Source organism: Amborella trichopoda, chromosome 4, assembly GCF_054954075.1.
Source record: "Amborella trichopoda isolate Santa Cruz 75 chromosome 4, AtrichopodaSantaCruz75HAP2 v2.0, whole genome shotgun sequence".
Classification (NCBI taxonomy): Eukaryota; Viridiplantae; Streptophyta; class Magnoliopsida; order Amborellales; family Amborellaceae; genus Amborella; species Amborella trichopoda.
This window is the reverse complement of record NC_142339.1, coordinates 57,553,262-57,573,094: the sequence shown is the minus strand read 5'-3', so window position 1 is coordinate 57,573,094 and position 19,833 is coordinate 57,553,262. Positions and strand designations below refer to the sequence as shown.

At 33.8% G+C, this 19,833-nt stretch overlaps 1 protein-coding gene across 1 annotated transcript; it reads left to right on the top strand.

The window, feature by feature from the left end:
- Positions 1 to 4,118: 4,118 nt before the first annotated feature.
- On the top strand, positions 4,119 to 5,118 carry LOC18422432 (transcription factor ILI6). The gene is made up of 2 exons (XM_006827104.3): positions 4,119 to 4,556; positions 4,719 to 5,118. Exons 1-2 carry the CDS (start codon positions 4,431 to 4,433, stop codon positions 4,869 to 4,871), a joined length of 279 nt encoding a protein of 92 aa, XP_006827167.1. The 5' UTR covers positions 4,119 to 4,430; the 3' UTR covers positions 4,872 to 5,118.
- Positions 5,119 to 19,833: the final 14,715 nt, after the last annotated feature.

Sequence of the window (19,833 nt, the reverse complement as noted above, 5' to 3'; positions counted from 1 at the left end):
TGGCAAGTGGCATTGAGAAAGAAGAAGGCACCGTAGCTTTAAACAAGGAGAAAGACACTGTTATTTAATACTGAGAGAGGCAAAAAAAATGTGAAAAACATTTTAAAAAAAGAAAAGGAATATACAAGTGAAACATGGAAAAATATCGAAAAAAGGGTTGTTCATATTCCATGCTAGAGAATGAAAAAATGGGTTTGTTAATAGATCGGTGAAATTAAACAGGTAAAAGAAGGGAATAATAGGATGTTTTTATAGAAATGCATGTTAGAAGAGTATGCCAAAGCAGGTAATACTGTTGTTGCAAAAATAAAATGGAAAATTTCATCTAATTAATATAAGAACACAAAATAGAAAACAAATTAATGTTGAGTAATTTTTTACTGGACTAGATCCATCATCGTTTTAGTAGTTGGTTTGATGTTGACAACACTAGTAAAAAACACCCTAAGACGTCATACATAAAAATTTGACAATTGGACTCTAAATTTTTTCCAATTAAAGTCCAAATTTTTTTTTCAAACTTTGAGTACGACGTGAATGACACACTAAAAAATTGTCGAACTTTGAGTACAACGCGAGTGACACACCCCCAGCCATCCAATTCCACATCTACATCTATTTGCCATGGGCGATTGTGAATTTTTTCTAACGAACAAAATCAAACCGATTGTAAATGGGTTTCTAGGGTTTGAAAGGGAAGAAGCAAAGGGGCGTGAGCGGCCACAGGGTGTGATATTAAAAATGGGGACAACTCGTGACTCGGGTACAGTCTACGCTGTCCACTAGATCTACCTCATGTGCCTTGTGATCACACTCCCTCATCGCCGATTATTTGGCTCATAACTCCTCATTTTTAATCTCAGCTCTCTTCATTTGTTTAGCGTCTTTTCCTCATTTTTAATCTCAGCTCTCTTCATTTGTTTAGGGTTTTTTTAGGATCTTTTTGTCATGAAGATTTCACCAAGGTGTCTTGAGTTTATTAACTCAAGATTTTGTTTCCTCCTTTTGATTAAATATAGTAAATCCAAGGATTCCCAATCCTCTACTAATGTTATTGATGTGTATTTTATTTTCGAATAGTAAATTAGGGGTGTATCTCTTTTACATTTTTCTTTTTAAAAGTCTTTGGTGGGTGAGATTGATTCCAACAATTGATTAATTAAATTGATCCAAATTTGTATCAATAAATAACTTATAGAATGATGAGAGAGATATATATATATATATATATATACCTTTGAGTAAGTCTTGGGACGATCCTAGGATATGCAAAACCAGGTTTTGTGTATCCAAGTTTTGAACGGTATAAGGTGGATCCTTCGAGTATATATTGGGGATATTATTAAGTTTAAAATATATATTGTAGCTTTTTAAGTGAATTTATTCAAAATTTTAGAGAGCTGATTATTTATTATACACAAGGTAACCAGCATGCCTGATGATTGACATAATAAAGGAACAATTTTATTGAGCAATCAGATGATAAACTGAAAGAGTCTTCTCAATGAAAAAGAACCAAATCTATTCATGATTTCATATCACTTTGAGTTGATGGAGAATTATCAAATCTTCGAGATGATCTATTTTACATATACTCTTTTATCTAATTTCAAATAATTCGTTTTTTTTTTTTTTTTATCAAATTTCAAATGGTTTTAAACTTTATCAAATTACATAGATGATAAAATATTAAATATTACAGCTCTAAGATGTGATTTGATAAAGGGTGTAGTTTCTATGAGGTATCAACTTTAAACAATCGAAGTCAGACATACCTCTAAATCTTGCAAAATGCGGTTCTCATATGAAAATCAATATTCACCCCTAATATATGAAATTTAAAGTTTCAAAAATAGTTTAAATCTCACATATCTACAAATACTTAAAATAAAAATAGTTGTTCTAGATAATTTATTACAAGATCACTATTTCTAGGATTTGAAATTTTTTTCTTTTTTTATTTTTATACATCTCGAAGTCGAGATGATCAAATGTAGGGTTTTCACTTTTCAAAATTAGAACAACCTTTATAAGTGGATTTGTAAAGTGCATCATACTTCTACGTAATCAAATTGACACCTTATTTTTCTTTGATATATTTTCGAAAAAAAAAAAAATTACAAAATTACCTCTAGAATATTCTTGAAATACATAAAGATCTGTTGTTTTTTTCTTTTTGGACCAAAATCATTAATATTATTAGAAGTTACTCAAAAGAAATTGCATCATGAGAAACACGAAGTGAAGAAAAAAAAAGTACCCCTTAATTTCCACGAAGTAAAGATATCTTGTATTAATTTCCACGAAAGGATCTCCCTAAGGATGACATTTGATTCTTCTACTTCTCATATTATTTAACTCTTTTAGCACTGCTCTCTCCACTCGAGAAGAAACTAAAGAAATTAAATCTATACCCATGAACGAGGATAAACATTGCCCAAAAAATCCCTAAAAATTCGTAAACAAAAACTCTTTAATAAAGGACTCCAATACGCACAAAATTCGACAAGAAGTCAAGAGATTTGGAACCCAAGGCAAAAGTCTTTATCTTTATTGATGGAGGCGTCCTAAAATTCTTAAAAGTATAGAAAAATTCGCCTAACAATGAGAAAAAATTAATTTTTATCTTTCTTGATAGAGGCGTCCTAAAATTCTTAGAAGTATATTCGCTTAATAATGAGTAAAAATTAACGATTCTTGCAATAAAATTTTCACTAGTGAATGATAGACGACAACATTATTGAATTAAGGGTGGCACTGGGCCGGATGCACGGCTAATCTCGGGCTTAGGTAGGCATTTTTTGGCAATCTGTAGGGAATATTGGATAGGTCACAACCCATCTCAGTCCAGTACGGCCTGACCTAACCTAGCCCATTGCTTAATCCTAGTCTTGCTCATTGCCACCTCTAGTACGTTAAAACCATTAAAAAAAAAGCCAAAATATTTAGTAAGAGTATGTTGTCTAGTTGTTTCTTCAAGTAAAATTCAACCTAGGAGTAATTGTAAGGCGTTAAATTTAGAGATATAGCCTGTTCAACCCATGGACTCGCATCAATAAAGGAAATTACCTTACCTCACACTCTATGTATACATGAAGAAACGAAAATAAAATAAAAAATTCTTAAGATTGATTAGAGAACCGAAATATTTGAGGTGAGATCTAATTCTTAGAGAACTTAAAATTCAAATTTCAACTTTTAAAAGCAATAATCTAATGATTTTTTTAGGTGGTTGCCAAAATTTGAGAGTGAAAAAAATAAAATAAAATAAAATAAAATAAAATCAACAGGTCATCTGCCCGAGGGAGTGGGATGTATAGTACATTGTTGACGCTCCATACAAAAGAAGAAGGGGGGAGGGGGTGCTGTATAGAGCTGAAGCTCTAAACAATCAAATTAGAGTCCACCTTCAAATAGTATCAAGAAATGTGTTTTCAATATTAAAATTTTTTTTGATAGCCTTAAAATATATTTTTATCATTAATTACAAATTTTAAAGCTTCAAAAATAGTGTAGATCAAGCAGATCTATGAAAACTTGAAAATCTTGAAAAATGAGAGTCCAAAAATGTATCACAAGATGCACTATTTCCAAATCTTAAAATCCATTTTTTTCTCATGTCGATTGATCTTGATACGGAGATGATCAGTTTGAAGATATTTGTACATCAAAATAACCTCTTATAGTGAAATTTTTGTGGTGGGTTCTAATTTGCTTGTTTAGAGCCTCGGCGCTATATAAAAATTTCCCAAAATAAGAGTCTTTCACAGTGGAGCTTCCACCGCGTCCGAAGCCGAGTAATTGGCGACTAATCGGGCCGTTTCAATGCGTCGCACCGCAAGTTGACACGTGTCCGAGAAGGTGCAAAGATCCACTGATGAGTTGGAATGGAGCCTGGGGCTTGAGGTTTGACCAAGGGACCAACAATGTGTTGCACCCTCTCTCTCTCTCTAACAATTTTATTACACTCTCTCTCATCTTTCTCTCTCTAACAATGTTATTGCACCCTCTCACTTCTTTCTCTCTCCAGCCTAAGATGATGAGTACATGGCCTGCGTGTTCCCCTGACACGCTCCCGCCTCATTGGCTCCAAACCCATGAGAAAAAAATCAACCCCAAGTTGGGGACACAGAAAGAGAGGCCAGCATGGCGTATCTCTACAAACTGATTCTCCTCTCTCTCTCTCTCTCTCTCTCTCTATTTAATGCCCCTAACCCCACCCATCTCCTCTCTCTCGTTACATTGTTAATTTGGTGCATTTGACTGTCTATTTCTTGTGTTTGGAGCATAAAGCCCATTTTCCTGTGTGTGGTAACTATTAAGGCACAAGCCCCCCCCCCCCCCCCCCCTCTCTCTTGAGCTCTTGTGATACAAGCACCACCTCTCTCTCTCTCTCTCTCTCAGCTTTTGTGGCATAGTCAGCATTGAAGATGTCTAGCAGAAGATCACGATCGAGGCAATCGGGTTCCTCGAGGATCACAGATGATCAAATTATAGATCTTGTGTCGAAGTTGCAATCACTTTTACCAGAGATCCGAAATCGGAGCTCGGACAAGGTAACCAAACATTCCTTTATGAACTTTTGTTTTTTATTTTTTTTTGTGTAATTTATAAGTGTATAGTTAACTAGATATTGTTCTATGAACTTACATTTTCATGGAAATGTGCAACTTTTTTTCTTATTAATATTGGTTTTTGGTTTGTTTTTTTTTGCCTAGGTATCGGCATCAAAGGTTCTTCAAGAGACATGCAACTACATTAAGAGCTTGCACAGAGAAGTTGATGATTTGAGTGAGAAACTCTCAGAGTTGCTTGAAACTACAGAAACTAGTAGTGCCCAAGCTGCAATAATTAGAAGTTTACTAATGTAATTGCTCTCTCTCTCTCTCTAGTTTGAGTTGTAGGTTTGGTAGTAGAGCAGCATGGGTTGATAGATATCCCATAACTCCAAAAGAAGTTGTCACTGCTTTTAAAGCTCTCTCTCTCTCTCTCTCTCTAGAAAGTTATGAGTCTTATGTCACTTTTGCTCAAATATAAAGAAAGCTAAGGCCTTGTTTGAGGCAGGTGCGGTTTATGTATAACCCTGACACACCTGTAATGCATGAAAGCTATGATTGAGTAGTAGTGTCGCTCTCTCTTATTTCTTCTTCCTCTCTCTCACACACACATCTTGAATGAATGTTTTGCTTGAGCACTAGAAGCCCTTTTACTTTTTTGCTGTTCTATTTTTGTCTCTATTTCAAAAGGCGGTCGTGCAAGCCCTCTCTCTCTCATTTTTAATTCAAAAGGAACAGGTGCTAGCTCTCTCTCTCTCTCTCTTCTCTAATTCAAAAGAAACGGGTGCTAGCTCTCTTTCTCTCTTCTCTAATTCAAAAGGGACTGGTGCAATCTCTCTCTCTTTCTCAAAAGGGACTGGTGCAAACTCTCTCTCTCTCACAAAAGGGACTGGTGCAAACTCTCTCTCTCTCAAAAGGGACTGGTGCAAACTCACTCTCTCTCAAAAGGGACTGGTGCAAACTCTCTCTCTCTCTCTATTTCAAAAGGGACTGGTGCAAACTCACTCTCTTTCTCTCCCTCTCTCTCTATTTCAAAAGGGACTGGTGCAAACTCTCTCTCTCTCTCTTATTTGTTGTGGGAAACAAACTAGGACTTTGGACGCGGTTCTTGTCAGACTAATTAACTATTAGCAATCATATTCAAGCAAACATTTATTTAAATGCTATGGTGGATTCGTAGAATAGTTGCTTGGAATCAATGGCTTAGATTCGGGTAGGCTTTTTTTTTCATGTTGAAAAGGTTAACCTTTATTCAAGTATCAAAAGATTACAAAGATCTAAGCAACAAGTACAGTTTCAAGTTTCAACAGTAATTAAAGAATGGAACTCCACACCTCTCCTAGCCAAAGAATCAGCATCCCAATTTGCCTCTCTAAACACATACATCCTGAAAAGTGGCATTTTGTGACAAGCGCCGATCTATAGCCATAGCCGGAGCCGGAGCCGGAGCCGGAGCCGGAGCGGGAACCGGAGTCGGAGTTCACTAGAAGACTTCAGCCTCCAAACAAAGATTGCTTTGCTCTTCCCTACGTCATTTCATTTCATAGCATTAAGTGAATCTCTTTCAACAATAGTATGCCCGATAACACATACAAAGTATTGTTATAAAGATCTTAATTCGGCTTGATTAGCTGTCATGGAGCCACACAAACCCGCATAACTGAAACTAATCATGCCTTGTGAATCCTTTAAGAGTCCACTAATACCAGCTAGTCTAGGATTACCTACAGAACTCCTATCAAATTTCAAATGTAAATATCCCTTAGTAGGTGGTAGCCATCTACCCACAGGCCAAAACATATGATACTGCTGATTGATGATATTTGAGACCTTAACAGTAAAGTCTACAAAGGAAATCCCCCCATCCCTCTTTAGTTATAGAAAGTCACCTCTAAAGCAAGGCTCTCCTTTTCAACTCTTCTACGCACCATAATCATACCGTCAAAAGTTATTCTATTTTTTTCCTTCCATACCCTCAAAAGTTATTTTGTTTCTTTCCTTTTGTAATTCCCAAAGAATTGCTACTCTTAAGGATTTCCCAAATCACCAAACCTGATCTTGGCATCCGAAAGTATTGCATTATATCCACATAAATCCCCAGTAACTCCAAGATATAACCCATTTTTTGAATAATTCACACCCAAATCTGATAAGCAAAAGAACAACGCAAAAATAGATGGACACTGTTTTTTCATCCTGTTTGCACATTAAACAAATATTCACCAATATTTTATCCCTTTTTCCTTAAATTATCAACGGTCAGCACCTTACCTCGTGTGGCCATCCAAAGCAAAGCTTGAATTTTGTGCGGTACTAGCCATTTGCAAACTTCTTTAAGCCCATCTATGTTGTCATTGGTGTGCGTGGAAGCTCTAAACCCGATGGGTTGATTTTTTAAAAATAAAGTACGAGAAAAATGGAACAATTAACAAGTAAGAAAAATAAAGCAGGAAAGAAATAACAAAAAAAACAACATGAGAATCTACGTGGTTACTCACATATGTGACTACATCTATAGACACAACAAACTGAAACTCATTATACCAATGAAAGTTACATCATAGATTTTGAGACATATATTTATGTATCTAACGCTCTATAAAACCCAATCAAATAATCTCCACTGCTTGAGAGAACCTTGAGAGCAATCAAGACTTTCTCTAAGTAAAAAAGGAAACCACCCAAAATCTCCATGGGAAATTGGCCTCTCCATCTATATAAGGCACTTCGCGATGTTTCCCTCTATAAAAAGCTATCTTCTCTCTAAAGAGAGGTATTAGAGAGGTGTTGCCTCTCATGCACAGGTGGCCCCTACCTCTCTCTTTAAAAGAAGCCACATTTCCCCATATGATGATCCAAATTGGGTACACCTGTTGCTTCCTCTTTCACCCCGTATATATAAAGTTAGGAATCTAAATTAAATAGGAAACTTCCCATGGATATTACATATATCTTAAAACCAACAGATATACCTAGAGTTCTAATCGTTTTAGATTTTTATTTTCTTTAAGAACCTTATCCATATCAATTCCAATCCCACATAATATGAGATTTGCTTATGTGGGTGATTTTGGATATCAACATATGCAACAACCACCTCACACAATCATAGAAAAACAATCTATACATAGACTTGGACCATGAACATTCCATCATCCTCCAAATCCCACATAACCTCAATTGAGTAGGAAAGTTTAGTCAGAATCTGGAGTATCAATTATCAAACTGAAATATTCTTTGGAATTGTATACTATGAAGCTTTTTACAATTGTTACAATCAAGTCACAATTGCTCCTTACTAGATGTCAAATTGGATGACTTAGGCTATGTTAGAAAGTTGGAGATTTTTTTTTCAAACTTTTGAGTCCAGTCAATTGCACATTCAGATTTTTTTTTTCAAACTTTGAGTCTAGTTAATTACACACTCAAAATCAACCGATTTGAAATCTAACAAACAAGAACAAATGTGATCTCCTTGAATTAAAAAGAACAATTGTTTCATGCGGGGCTTGACCGCATATCTACAATATGCGGTCTAGAGGTATAAAGCAACCATCTTAAAGATGCATGCAAATAGGTTGTCTATCTAAAAACAATGGCAATTAATGGTCCAAATGTTTTTTTAAAATAAATATTATTTCTAATTTTTTATATTTAATTTTTTTAAAAAAATATATTTATTGCCAAGCCCGTATTTCTACATGTGTGGGCTTGGGTGCATGCTAACCGCATCCTTAAAAGTAAATGCTCTCTTTGTATATTTTTCCTTATAAAAAAATTAACACGTAGTTGAGCCATTTTAAGTTTAAATCTCTTAAGGGAATTGAAGAAGGAATTCTCATTTTCAATTCTACTAAGTGGCGTGAGGATTAATAATCTCACTCAACCGTCTAGAGCCCTTTTTTTAAGCTATTGAAATTGGAAAGAGATTACCAAGAAATAGTTTCCAAGGATATTGTCCATTTCAACCATTTGGAATTAAAGTATGAGTGGGATATTTTTTTACTAGCTATCGTTTTCTCTATTTTGAGCCTAAAACACATTGTTGTTCTTAACAAGCTAAAAATTAGTCAGATTTCCTTATAAAGCCCGGACAAAAAAAATTAAAACAAGTGCACAACTTGTCGGGGCCCAAAAATTAAAGGGGAATCTCTTCCCATCTCTCTCTTCCTTGTGCTTCTTATTCTCAAAATCCTTTTATCTTTGTTTCTCATCTCTCTTTCTGTCTCTCCATTCATAAAAATCTCTTTCTATTTCTTGCTCTAGACATTTCCTTCTCTCTCTATCTCTACCATATTTTCCTCTCTGAGATTCCTTGCATATAATCTCTTTTCCAAGTAGAAATATATCTTCTAGGTTGCATCCATACCATATTTTCCTCTCTGAGATTCCTTGCATATAATCTCTTTTCCAAGTGGAAATGTATCTTCCAGGTTGCATCCATACCATGTTTTTTTCTATGAGATTCCTTTCATATAATATATTTTTCAAGTAGAAATGTATCTTCCAGGTTGCATCCAGATGTTATCCAAACAACAAAAATCCATTTTACAGAATTTTCACAAGAAACGTATTTTAGAGGAAATAATTTGTTAGTAAGAATTTCTTTTCCAAGGATCCAAATGGGGGCTAAATGGTCTGTTCGGTTCATGAGGAGAGAGATTTCCCGCTAGATAACCGCCTTCCCAGATTTGTTTTATTAGAAAGAAGCATGAATAAGAGCAAAAAAGTCACACCCCCTACAAAAAAGGATTGTGTTGTGGGAAATATGTTAATCCCAATAAAGAAAATAAATAAATAAATAAAATCGATAAACAACTTACTCGGATCTGTCCTTAAATCACACGAGGGACTTAAGGTTTCATACCAAAACCTATAGACTAAGCCATCCGCTGACAAGCTACCTTGAGAGTTCTCTTGGTGAATCTCCTTCACTTTCTATCTCTATTTTTCTATCATTTTCTCTATCTTTTCTAGAGGGGTTAACCTCGAGAACACATTTATTTTGTAACTCTCACATTCATGGTCTATAGGAGTTGAAATTCAAGTGTAGCTTCTACCTTAATTCTTTTAAGTGCAACTAATTAAGATTAACAAGTTGTTACCAAACGGTTAATCCTATTTAATGAGCTAAGTCTGTCATTAGTCCACTAATGACTTATATAATAGGATATTATCCAAGCATTCCCACAATTTACAAAGAATCCAAACACACCACTGGGTTTTCCCTTCAGTGATACTGGGTTTTTCCCTCCTGTGATACATCCTATTAAAGCTAAAAAATGGATCTATGTATATGGCATTACCTCATGTTAGCCACATGGGATTTCACATATATTTCAATGTGGTTTTTGTACCATTATTGAATAAATGAATTTTCAGGAGAAAAAATCCTGATAGGCCACATTTCCAACAAAATCAGCTTCATGCCTTGAGAGATGAAGCTCTCATGAGAAATCTCCCTTCAGGAGAGATATTTCAGGAGATGTTTTTCATTTGTAAGGTCTGGCCATGTGAAAGTCACTTTGTACCATAATAGAATGAATTTGTTTCACATATTTTTATATTGAGATTGTCTCAAAGAAACCATTTATCTTTTGTACATAGAGATCACAATCATTCTCACTTCTTAGATGTCAAATTGGATGGCTTGGAGTAAGTCATAAATTCGAAGGATTTTTTTTTAGAATTTTGTGTCTATTCTATGTCACTCTTACAACCACACATTTTGAAATATAAGGGAGAAGAATGATTGTGATCTCCATGTATAAAAGATAAATAATCAATTTGTAGACGATCCTAGAAATTTTGGGGGATACTATGCCGGAGAGCACTTTCTCAGGGGTGGTCTAGGTTTTTTTTTTGGGTAAAGGGGTGGTCTAGTTTCCCATGAGGTAAACATGAGAAAGATCCCGATGGGAGATTTAGGAGAGAGATTTCTCATGAACTAAATGTAAATAACTGCTATTTGTGCATGATAACGTACACTCAATGGAAAATTCACTAGAAATCTTGGTGGTAATTAGATCCAATATATTGAGTTTATCTTTGTTTTTATGACGATAAGTTCTATTGTTGATCATAACTCTAATAGTACTCTAGTAATATGAATTTATCACGTTATTTGAAGGCTTCCCTTTATCATATCAGAAACCTTTCCTGATAATAGTGTATATGTATGTATTATCATATCAGAAACCTTTCCTGATAATGGTGTGTACGTAATCTAATAGTTTGTATGTAACCTGAAAGCAAAATCAATATTTTGAATTCAAAAAGAAACACGTCATTTGCCTATAAGTGTCTCTGGCATTCTCAAAAATGGCAAACATGGAACAATTTGTAAAGAATGTATAAAGGATATGTAAGTAAAAACTATCAAGTGAGATAATAATTTTTTATATTTTAATTTTCATGTACAAGTTGCTGTCAATTTGTCACTTGTACAATTAGTAATGCTTTTCTATAGCATACAATTTGAAATTTTGAATTATTCAAATATCGCTTTGACTTGTTTCTGGTCTAAACCGAGTTAAGTTCTGGCTGATGGCAGCCGAGCACTAGCAACCACCGGCCATGCAAAACTGACGTATGTTGGCCACGTGCGGCCAATGGCTGCCGCAACCAGCGAATTAAGAGCCGGATGCGACGGCCTACCGGCCGCACCATTCGGGGTGTCTGGATTGTCCTAATCCATGTTAATGCTTTTCCAGGGAATCTGTGGACTGCCATAAGGATGTTTCAGGTTGGGTACTTCGTTGACCTGGTCGGTTTTGCTAGGAAATCATCAGTACAGTTTGGGCATCGACAGTTCTTGTAAAATGGTGATCTTATGGTTTTTGGTAAAGCCTCTATGCATTTATAAAGTCTCTATATGTGGTATGGGATAGGAAAAGTCTTTCTAGTTGATTATGTCAGATCAGGTTTATTCTACATGTTCTAGACAGGAAAAATTTGAAAATCAGACCAAAAATTCCTAGTATGAAAATCTAACTTCCAAGCAATTTTTTTCCAAATATTTTCATAATTTTGAAATTAGATATCTCTCAAACTCATGGGCGAGTTTGGCACTTTGGGTAGTATGCACACTTATTTCCCATCATGGTTTCTTAAGGAGTTAAGAAAAGCAGTTACTTCCCATCATGGTGGGGGCTCGAGACCCAACTTAAAAAAATAGGAGTTTGAAAATTTCCCATTAGGGTGGGGTTCGAGATCCCTCAACAAACATCATCCTCATTTTACTCATGAATCCTTGTTTTTAAGGAGTAAAAAAACAAGATGTACAAAAAAAAAAAGTGAGCATGAGGATCAAACTCAATACCTCTCATAAACTGGCTTCCCAAGTGCTGCCTACCCAACCAGCATGCCATTTAACATTTGATATAAGAGAAGGGGAAGGCCATGTAAAATATATTATCCTTTTTCTTTATTTTTATTTTTCTTTTAACGAGTCTGAGTAATTTGGCAGCCCGAGTGCCTTGGCTTAGTCGATGTTTTGTACACTGGTAATTTGATAATACCAATCTCAATTATTCGTGACATATTTTGATATGTTCAATTGAAGACTATTTGTAAACTTTTAAGTTTTGGAAATTGACGGTAATTTAAAATTAGGATAAGTATAAAAAGATATCATTTATTTTTTATACAAGGAGGTCAAATCATTATTGACCGGTAGATTTAAAATTGGGTGGTCGACGACGATGTGTCATTATTTAGACACAAAATTCGAAATGAAATTTCTTGAATGTTGCAATACACTTTTATTTATTGGATTTCACATTACTAAAAATGATTATGACATCTTTGTATTAAAAATAAATAGTCTTACAATATATAACCCTTAAAATTAAAAATATCATTTCTAAGGACTAATTGACTCAAAAGGGGTTCTAAATTTTAGGAGGTTGTGGGACCCATGAGGCTTCAACCCTTGCCTGTGGCATCACATATGGTGTGGGCGCAGCATATCGTGTTGCTGGACCATGGAGTGCTGGATCATGGTGGTCTTCGTACTGTCTCAATCATTATGGATTATACGAATTAGGCCTAGTTTGAATAATTTAAGAGGTAAGGGGCAGATTCATCACTTTTTGGAATCCAAATTTACAATGGTTAATTCCAATGGTTTAAAAAACGGATCGGTGACTAGGATCGGGCACCTCAAAAATCGATCCGAATCAGAAATCGGCTGAATCGGTCGGATTAAATCTTCAAAAAATCCGAAAAAATTATTAAAATTCATTATAAATGTTGTTTTTTAGGAATCCAATAAAAAATGAAGGTACTACATTATTAACTTTCATTTTTTTATCAATTTGTGAATATTGAGATGTTCTTTCCCTGTATAAATTTATTTTAACTATTAAATTTACATCACATAAAAGAAAAATCAGAGAATTATCATGGATAAAATATATAATTATATATGGACTATTATAAAGAGTAGACTAATCAATGAAAGAATGGCCATTAAAATCTCGTTTTGGCGAAAAACCCTAACCCGCTAAAAAAACCCAAACTATTATAGCCTAACTAACTATAATCCAAAATTATTACAACCTCACTAATTATAATATTATATACTGAAATTATAATTATTAGTTTACATTTTATAATTATTTTATTAGACAAATAATAACAAATTAAAAATATTTTATAATATTATCTAATTTAAAATATATTATTGACAATTGAAGAAAAATAATACATTACATGATTTATAATGTAAAAATTTATAAATAAAATAAAATATTTGGCTATCAATGTAAAAATTAATAAAATGCGTACAAATTTTGGAAATAACACTTCAATTTTTCAAAAATTTATTTTTTTAGGTTTCTATAATAAATTTAGTAAAAGAGATTGTTAGTAGAAAGATGGGAATTTCAAATAGAATAAACTTTTTATTTTTATTTTTTTTATACCTTTCATATTATCTACAAAAATAATTATACCACTATATACAACAAAAATTAATGGTTATATATAAAATTAATCTTTTTATTTTTCATTTTTTTATGTCTTTTATATTATTTACAAAAATATTTGTATTTATACCAACCACTATATACACAACAAAAATATTTATATTTATACCAACCATTATATATACAACAAAAATGCAACACATGCCCAAGGGGATTCGAAAATCAAATGCAAAGGGGGTGCCCAAGGGGATTCGACATTGGGACCTCAAGTAAAAAGTTCAAAGTCATAACCATTAAGCCATCTAACTATATATGATTATAAATTGCTGATTAATAGACTATATTTACATTTTGTTTTCATTTAATGATCTTTGGGAATTATCTCACATCGAAAGATGGGTATTCAAATTTGGTATATAAATACCTATGCAATATGAATTATAAAATATGTATAAAAATATTAGGGCAACCTCGTACGTGCGCTCGAACACATGTGTGTGCGTGTGAGTATGCGTGGGGGCACACTTGCATGTGCGCTCGGACACATGTGTGCACGTGTGAGTGTGTGTGGGGCACGCTCGCACGTGCACTCACACGTGCGCTCGGACACACGTGTGTGCGTGTGAGTGTGTGTGTGGCATGCTAGGACATACGTGTGCGTGTGTGAGTGTGCGTGGGGGCACGCTCTCACGTACAAGTGTCATGTGTTACGTGTATGAACCGGATGGAAACCGGCGGTTCCACTCTAGAACCGGGTTGAATCGGATTGGAATCGACGGTTCCACTCTAAAACCGGGTTGAACCGGATGAGAACCGATGATTCCACTCTATGACCGAACGATTTTCGGTTTTCGATTGAAACCAAAACGGGCACTCATACGACTCGCCGTGTTTAAAAACACTGGTTTTTTCAAAACAATATGAAGCCTTTCCTTTTTAAAGTAAGTCAACTTTATGCACTAGACAAGATTATGCTATTTCTTATAAGGAAAAGTATCCCGTCCACATCATGTGGACGGTAGACAAGCACCCTCTTAATGGTTTAGTTCTCGGTTCCACTCTAAAATCGGGTTGAACCGGATGAGAACCGACGATTCCACTCTATGACCGAACGATTTTCGGTTTTCGATTGAAACCGAAACGGGCACTCATACGACTCGCCGTGTTTAAAAACACTGGTTACTTCAAAACAATATGAAGCCTTTCCTTTTAAAGTAAGTCAACTTTATGCACTAGACAAGATTATGCTATTTCTTATAAGGAAAAGTACCCCGTCCACATCATGTGGACGGTAGACAAGCACCCTCTTAATGGTTTAGTTCTCCATATCCAATAACTGAAAGTGAGCCTCATATTTTATTTTTTATTTTTTATTTAAATAAGATACTTATCTGAATTTTGAAGTGTATTTGTAATTTTATAAATATAACTAAATAAAAATAATTAAATAATATTTTAAAAAAATTAACGAAATAGCTCTAAATTTATGTTGGTCAATTTTTATTCAAAATATTTTTTATTAATTTTATTCAATCGTATTTACAAAAATGAGCCTAAAATCAAAATTTTTGAATAATAGCTCTAAAAGGTGTTTGTGCACCTTTCAAGTGTCCACATGCTGTGGACGCAATACCAACCCTACATAGAAAGATTAGGGGCTAAATAATGAAAGGATATAAATGGTGTTTGTGCACCTTTCAAGTGTCCACATGCTGTGGACGCAATACCAACCCTACATAGAAAGATTAGGGGCTAAATAATGAAAGGATATTGTAAGGTTGGTTGAAGGGATTGTCTAAAGCTATTTAGATTAGTCAACAATCATAATGCAAAATGGTTGTCTATCGTACAATAGGTAAGTACTATGAAAAACCCTAATCTTTGGAGAGCAAGTAAATGGGACCCTTGATCCTGAAAGAATGCTATGAAAACAAGTATGGGTGGCATTTAAATTTAGTTGTAGTTGCGTGTGCATTCTTACCTTAATATATATACAGGAAAATGTTAAAAAAATACATCCAAATTATGAAAAAAAAGAAAGAAAAAGGAGCTATAAATAAGGACCTCAAATGTTCCTCATCCACAAAGTCATAGGCCTTCTCAAAGCCACCAAAATAAATTGTACCTTACGTGGGCCCTGATGGCAAAACCCTTAGGACCTAGAACATACGTCAACTTGCTTTTAGCTATAAATATTGAAAAATCCAAGCTTACGTACTTACCAAAAAAATATATATCCAAGCTTGCGTGCAATTTTATGTCAGGAGGCTGCTAGGGCTAAGCCCACATAGGTAGAAATGTGGATTTCAGTCACACTCTAGTCATCACGTTGTGGTTTTTATTTTCACCACTAACACTACCTTACTGATAACTTCCAAAAACTAACTCCTAATCTATTTGAAAAAACATATAGGGGTTTATCCTACCAACTAAATTACCCAAAAAAAAAAAAAAAAAACATGAATATGAAAAAATAAATAAATTTTAAAAGCTAAAAATAATAATTCTATTAAGAAAATATTTGGACCGTTAGTTTCAATTGTTTTTAGATGAACCACATATTTGCATATTAAAGATGGATGCTTTATACTTCCGTACCTTATATGTAGAAATGCGGTCTAGCCCACAAGAAACTATTTTCCTTTTATGTTAAAACTTCTCGATTATGACAAAATATAAAAGCTTTACCTTGTCCTAGACTTTATGATGCAACAAGGTTGATGTTTCTTTCCTATTCCTTTATATTTCTTGCTTGTGAAGAGTCTACAAATATCAGCGATCGGACAAATATTTGTGCTGATTTCGAATCGCATAAGTTAGTTAAGAATCAGGAGTGAAACAATTCTTGGCAAAAACAACCTCTTTTATATTTCTTGCTTCTAAAGAGTTTACAAATATCAGCGATCGGAAAATATTCGAGCTGATTTGGAATCGTCTGAGTTAGCTAAGAACCAGGAGCCAAACAATTCTAGGCAAAAAACCTTGAAATTAATGGGGTTTGTCATTGTTTGATGATATAATTTTTCTCATTAAAGATTGTCTGGTTCAACCCGGATTTGGTTGAGGGGCTCGGGCTCGGAACCCCGGCAAGTCAGATCCTGATTCATACTTTTAAAACCATACAACAGGCAAGTCAGATCCTGATTCCTACTTTTAAAAGCCTACAACAAAGTATAATGGCCGAACTACCCTATTCGTTGGACCCGGTTTGACCGAGACCAAGCCATGTTATACTAAGGTTGCTCATAACTAACCGAATATAATGGTCTAAACTTGGGTCCACACCGCAGTCACAATTATCAAATATTATTTATTTATTTGAGGTGGGGGAAGAGTGGTTATAAGGATAATCATGTGTATGTATTTTTAATCAGGAATTCATTAGGTAAGTTTGAGACTGTAATAAAAGAAAAAGTGTTTTGTGAGTTAGCATAGCACGCATAATCACAAATGTCCAGCTTTAAGATGAACATCACGAACTAAAGATTCCTATACAGGGAAATATTTTAATAAAAATGTTTTAAAATTCTATGTTATCATATTTTATTTTTTATATTCGTGATCATCATAGTGTAGATCATGGATCAATACAAATTTGTATCCAAGATCTATATAAATAATGGGTGTTCAAGGGAGCCCCATGAAAATAGTATGAGTCAGAGGGACTCGTAAAAACCGGATCCTTAATAAAAATACCGAATTCAAATTATACAAAAGAAAAAATATAAATATGTTAAAGGATTTTGAATGACAAAGGTGACAACAATTTCAAATGAACATCAAAATTAAAGTATTAAAATTATTATCTTACTTGATGGCTTTAACGTACACATCCATTATTAGCTCCTTGCAAATTGCTCCTCATTATCCTTGGTGAGATTTTTAGAGCAATTTTTAGGTAAACGGCATGCATGCTCTCAAATTCAAATTGATAATTTACTTTCCAATTGCATATATGTTGTTGATATACATTTGGTCCACCAAATAATATGAAGATTCTTATAGGCAGTATAATTTATACTGATAAAATAAGAAAAATATTATTTAAAGTTGCAACCTTATATTATAGAAGTAAAGTACACCTAACAAATCTAGTAGAAAAGAGTGTTCCAAAGATGTAAACGCTTTCAATTGATAAAGAAAAAAAAAAGAGCTTCAAGTTCTAAAATATTGCATCCTGTAACAATTTATCTGGATCGCCTATTTTCACAAATTTTAAATATTCATAGATATACTTGATCTACATCATTTTTAGTATTTTAGATTTCACAATTAAAGTTAAACATAATTTTTCCTATTTTCGGTACTAGAATTACATCTTCTGACAAAATATAAAAATACTTACTTGTATAGTTTAAGGTGGGGACCTTATTTAACCTCACCCATAAAATAATTATGGCCTCAAAGGAGTTTTGAATTTTAAATAGTGGAGAATCAAGAAAAAGCAAGAGATGGCCCAATAGGTTGTTATTTATTCAAGTGCTCTTTGTTCTCTTTGTCCCAAAGAAAGGTTGTTGGGTCGTATTGTGTATGATTTTCTAGGCAGCCAAGTCATCAACTCTATCCATAAACACAAACACGTCATTTAAATTATAAATTTTGCATCATACATCCATGCTAACGTCTCCCTCCCATTTTTAAGAAGCAGCATAAAAAAAACCATATGAAATGATAACTAAAGTTGAGGCTAATTTCTTTTTCTTTTGTTTTTTTTTAATGTTTTGAGGCTAATTTCTCATAAGAAATCCCAAAATCGTGAAAGTAACCTCGGAAAAGCTTATCAAATAATAAGTGAAGTTCAGGTTAACATCTCTTTAACAATCCACAAAAATAAGGGAGGGAGGCTCTGAGTGAGTGAAGCCTTAAGCTCTGTTTGGATGTCATGGCAGTCATATTCACACTTTTTTTCTTTATATTTAGAGCAAGGTTCCATTCCTAAGTTAGCAATTAAAAAAAAAAAAAAAGTTTTATTCCTAAATTTGCACCATGAATAATGGCATGCCAATCGACACACCACTCTTGTTTAGGAACAAGATCAAGGCAATCTTAGGGCTAGAACCATAGAAATCTATACAGGGACTTAGATGTATAAAGGTTCTATCATCACTCGAAAAAAATGATCTAAATTTCCTATTTTTGCTTACTTTTGGATTTTTATCTTTTCTTTGAAGATGCCGCGTCATTGGATGTGGTGACTCGGTGTAGGGTGTAAAAAGCCTGGTTGAGGTAACCTCCGGTATCTTTTCTTTTATTCGTTTGTTCTTTTCTTTTATATTCTCAAGCACAATATTAGGTTATATGAATGGCATCAAGTTGTTGATATTTATTTTATTGATGTGTTATTTATTTTTAGAATTTCTATTGTTTGTAATAAGACCATAAGTGATTGATCTTGTTGCCAAAATTATACAAAGTGATTATTATTAAAAAAAAAATTGTATTTCCCCGATAAAAGATCACATAGGTCTATCTTTCAAACCATATTTTTTGACACCACTTGAAGGTGGGCTCTAATTTGATAGTTTAAAGCTTAGGCTCTATACAAACTGCCACTTTAAAAATTTGTTTATTTAGACAGTCAAACTGCTTAAAGTCTAACCAGCTAAAATCGGTTAAATATTAATTTTTAATTAAATCTAATTTTTATCTAAGACCAAACTGGTCAACAGTCGGATGACATTTCAATATGGTTACGATAACTACGGTTTCACCGATCAATTTCCCAACGAGCAGTAAAGGGTCTCTTTGCATACTATTGCTCCTAAGAATTTGATTTGCAAGAAATTTGAGGGTATTTTAGACTGGGGATTGTTATAAAGACATCATTTCTTTTTGGTATAATGAAATCACAATTATTTATAAAACATGAAAACATGAAATCACGTTGTTTGTGTTTTTAGAAAGTTGAAAAAGAATTCAAATTCTTTTAAACTTTGAACTTGGCCAATGAAATGAGAAAAATTGTTTCATGCAGGCTGGATCACATTTCTATATATGCGATCCAGAAAGTCTAACGCATCAAGATGGATTGCAAGTAGGTGTTCCATCTAGAAACAATAGAAACTATCTGTCTAAATGTTGTTTTATTAGAATTATTATTTTTAATTTTTAAAATTTATTTATATTTTCATGCTCAAGATTACATGTCCTTAAAAATTAAGTCTTAAAATCCACCTAAAAAAAAAAGTTGTTTAAAAGACCGCATTTGGGGTTGGACGTATAGAAACCGGGCATGAAATAAATTTACCCTCCTAATTTCACATCCAAGAATAAGGATTAATTGTGAGCACGGCCAAAGGTAAATGGTTTGATTATATACTTTCCCTTTACACTAACATCGATTCATC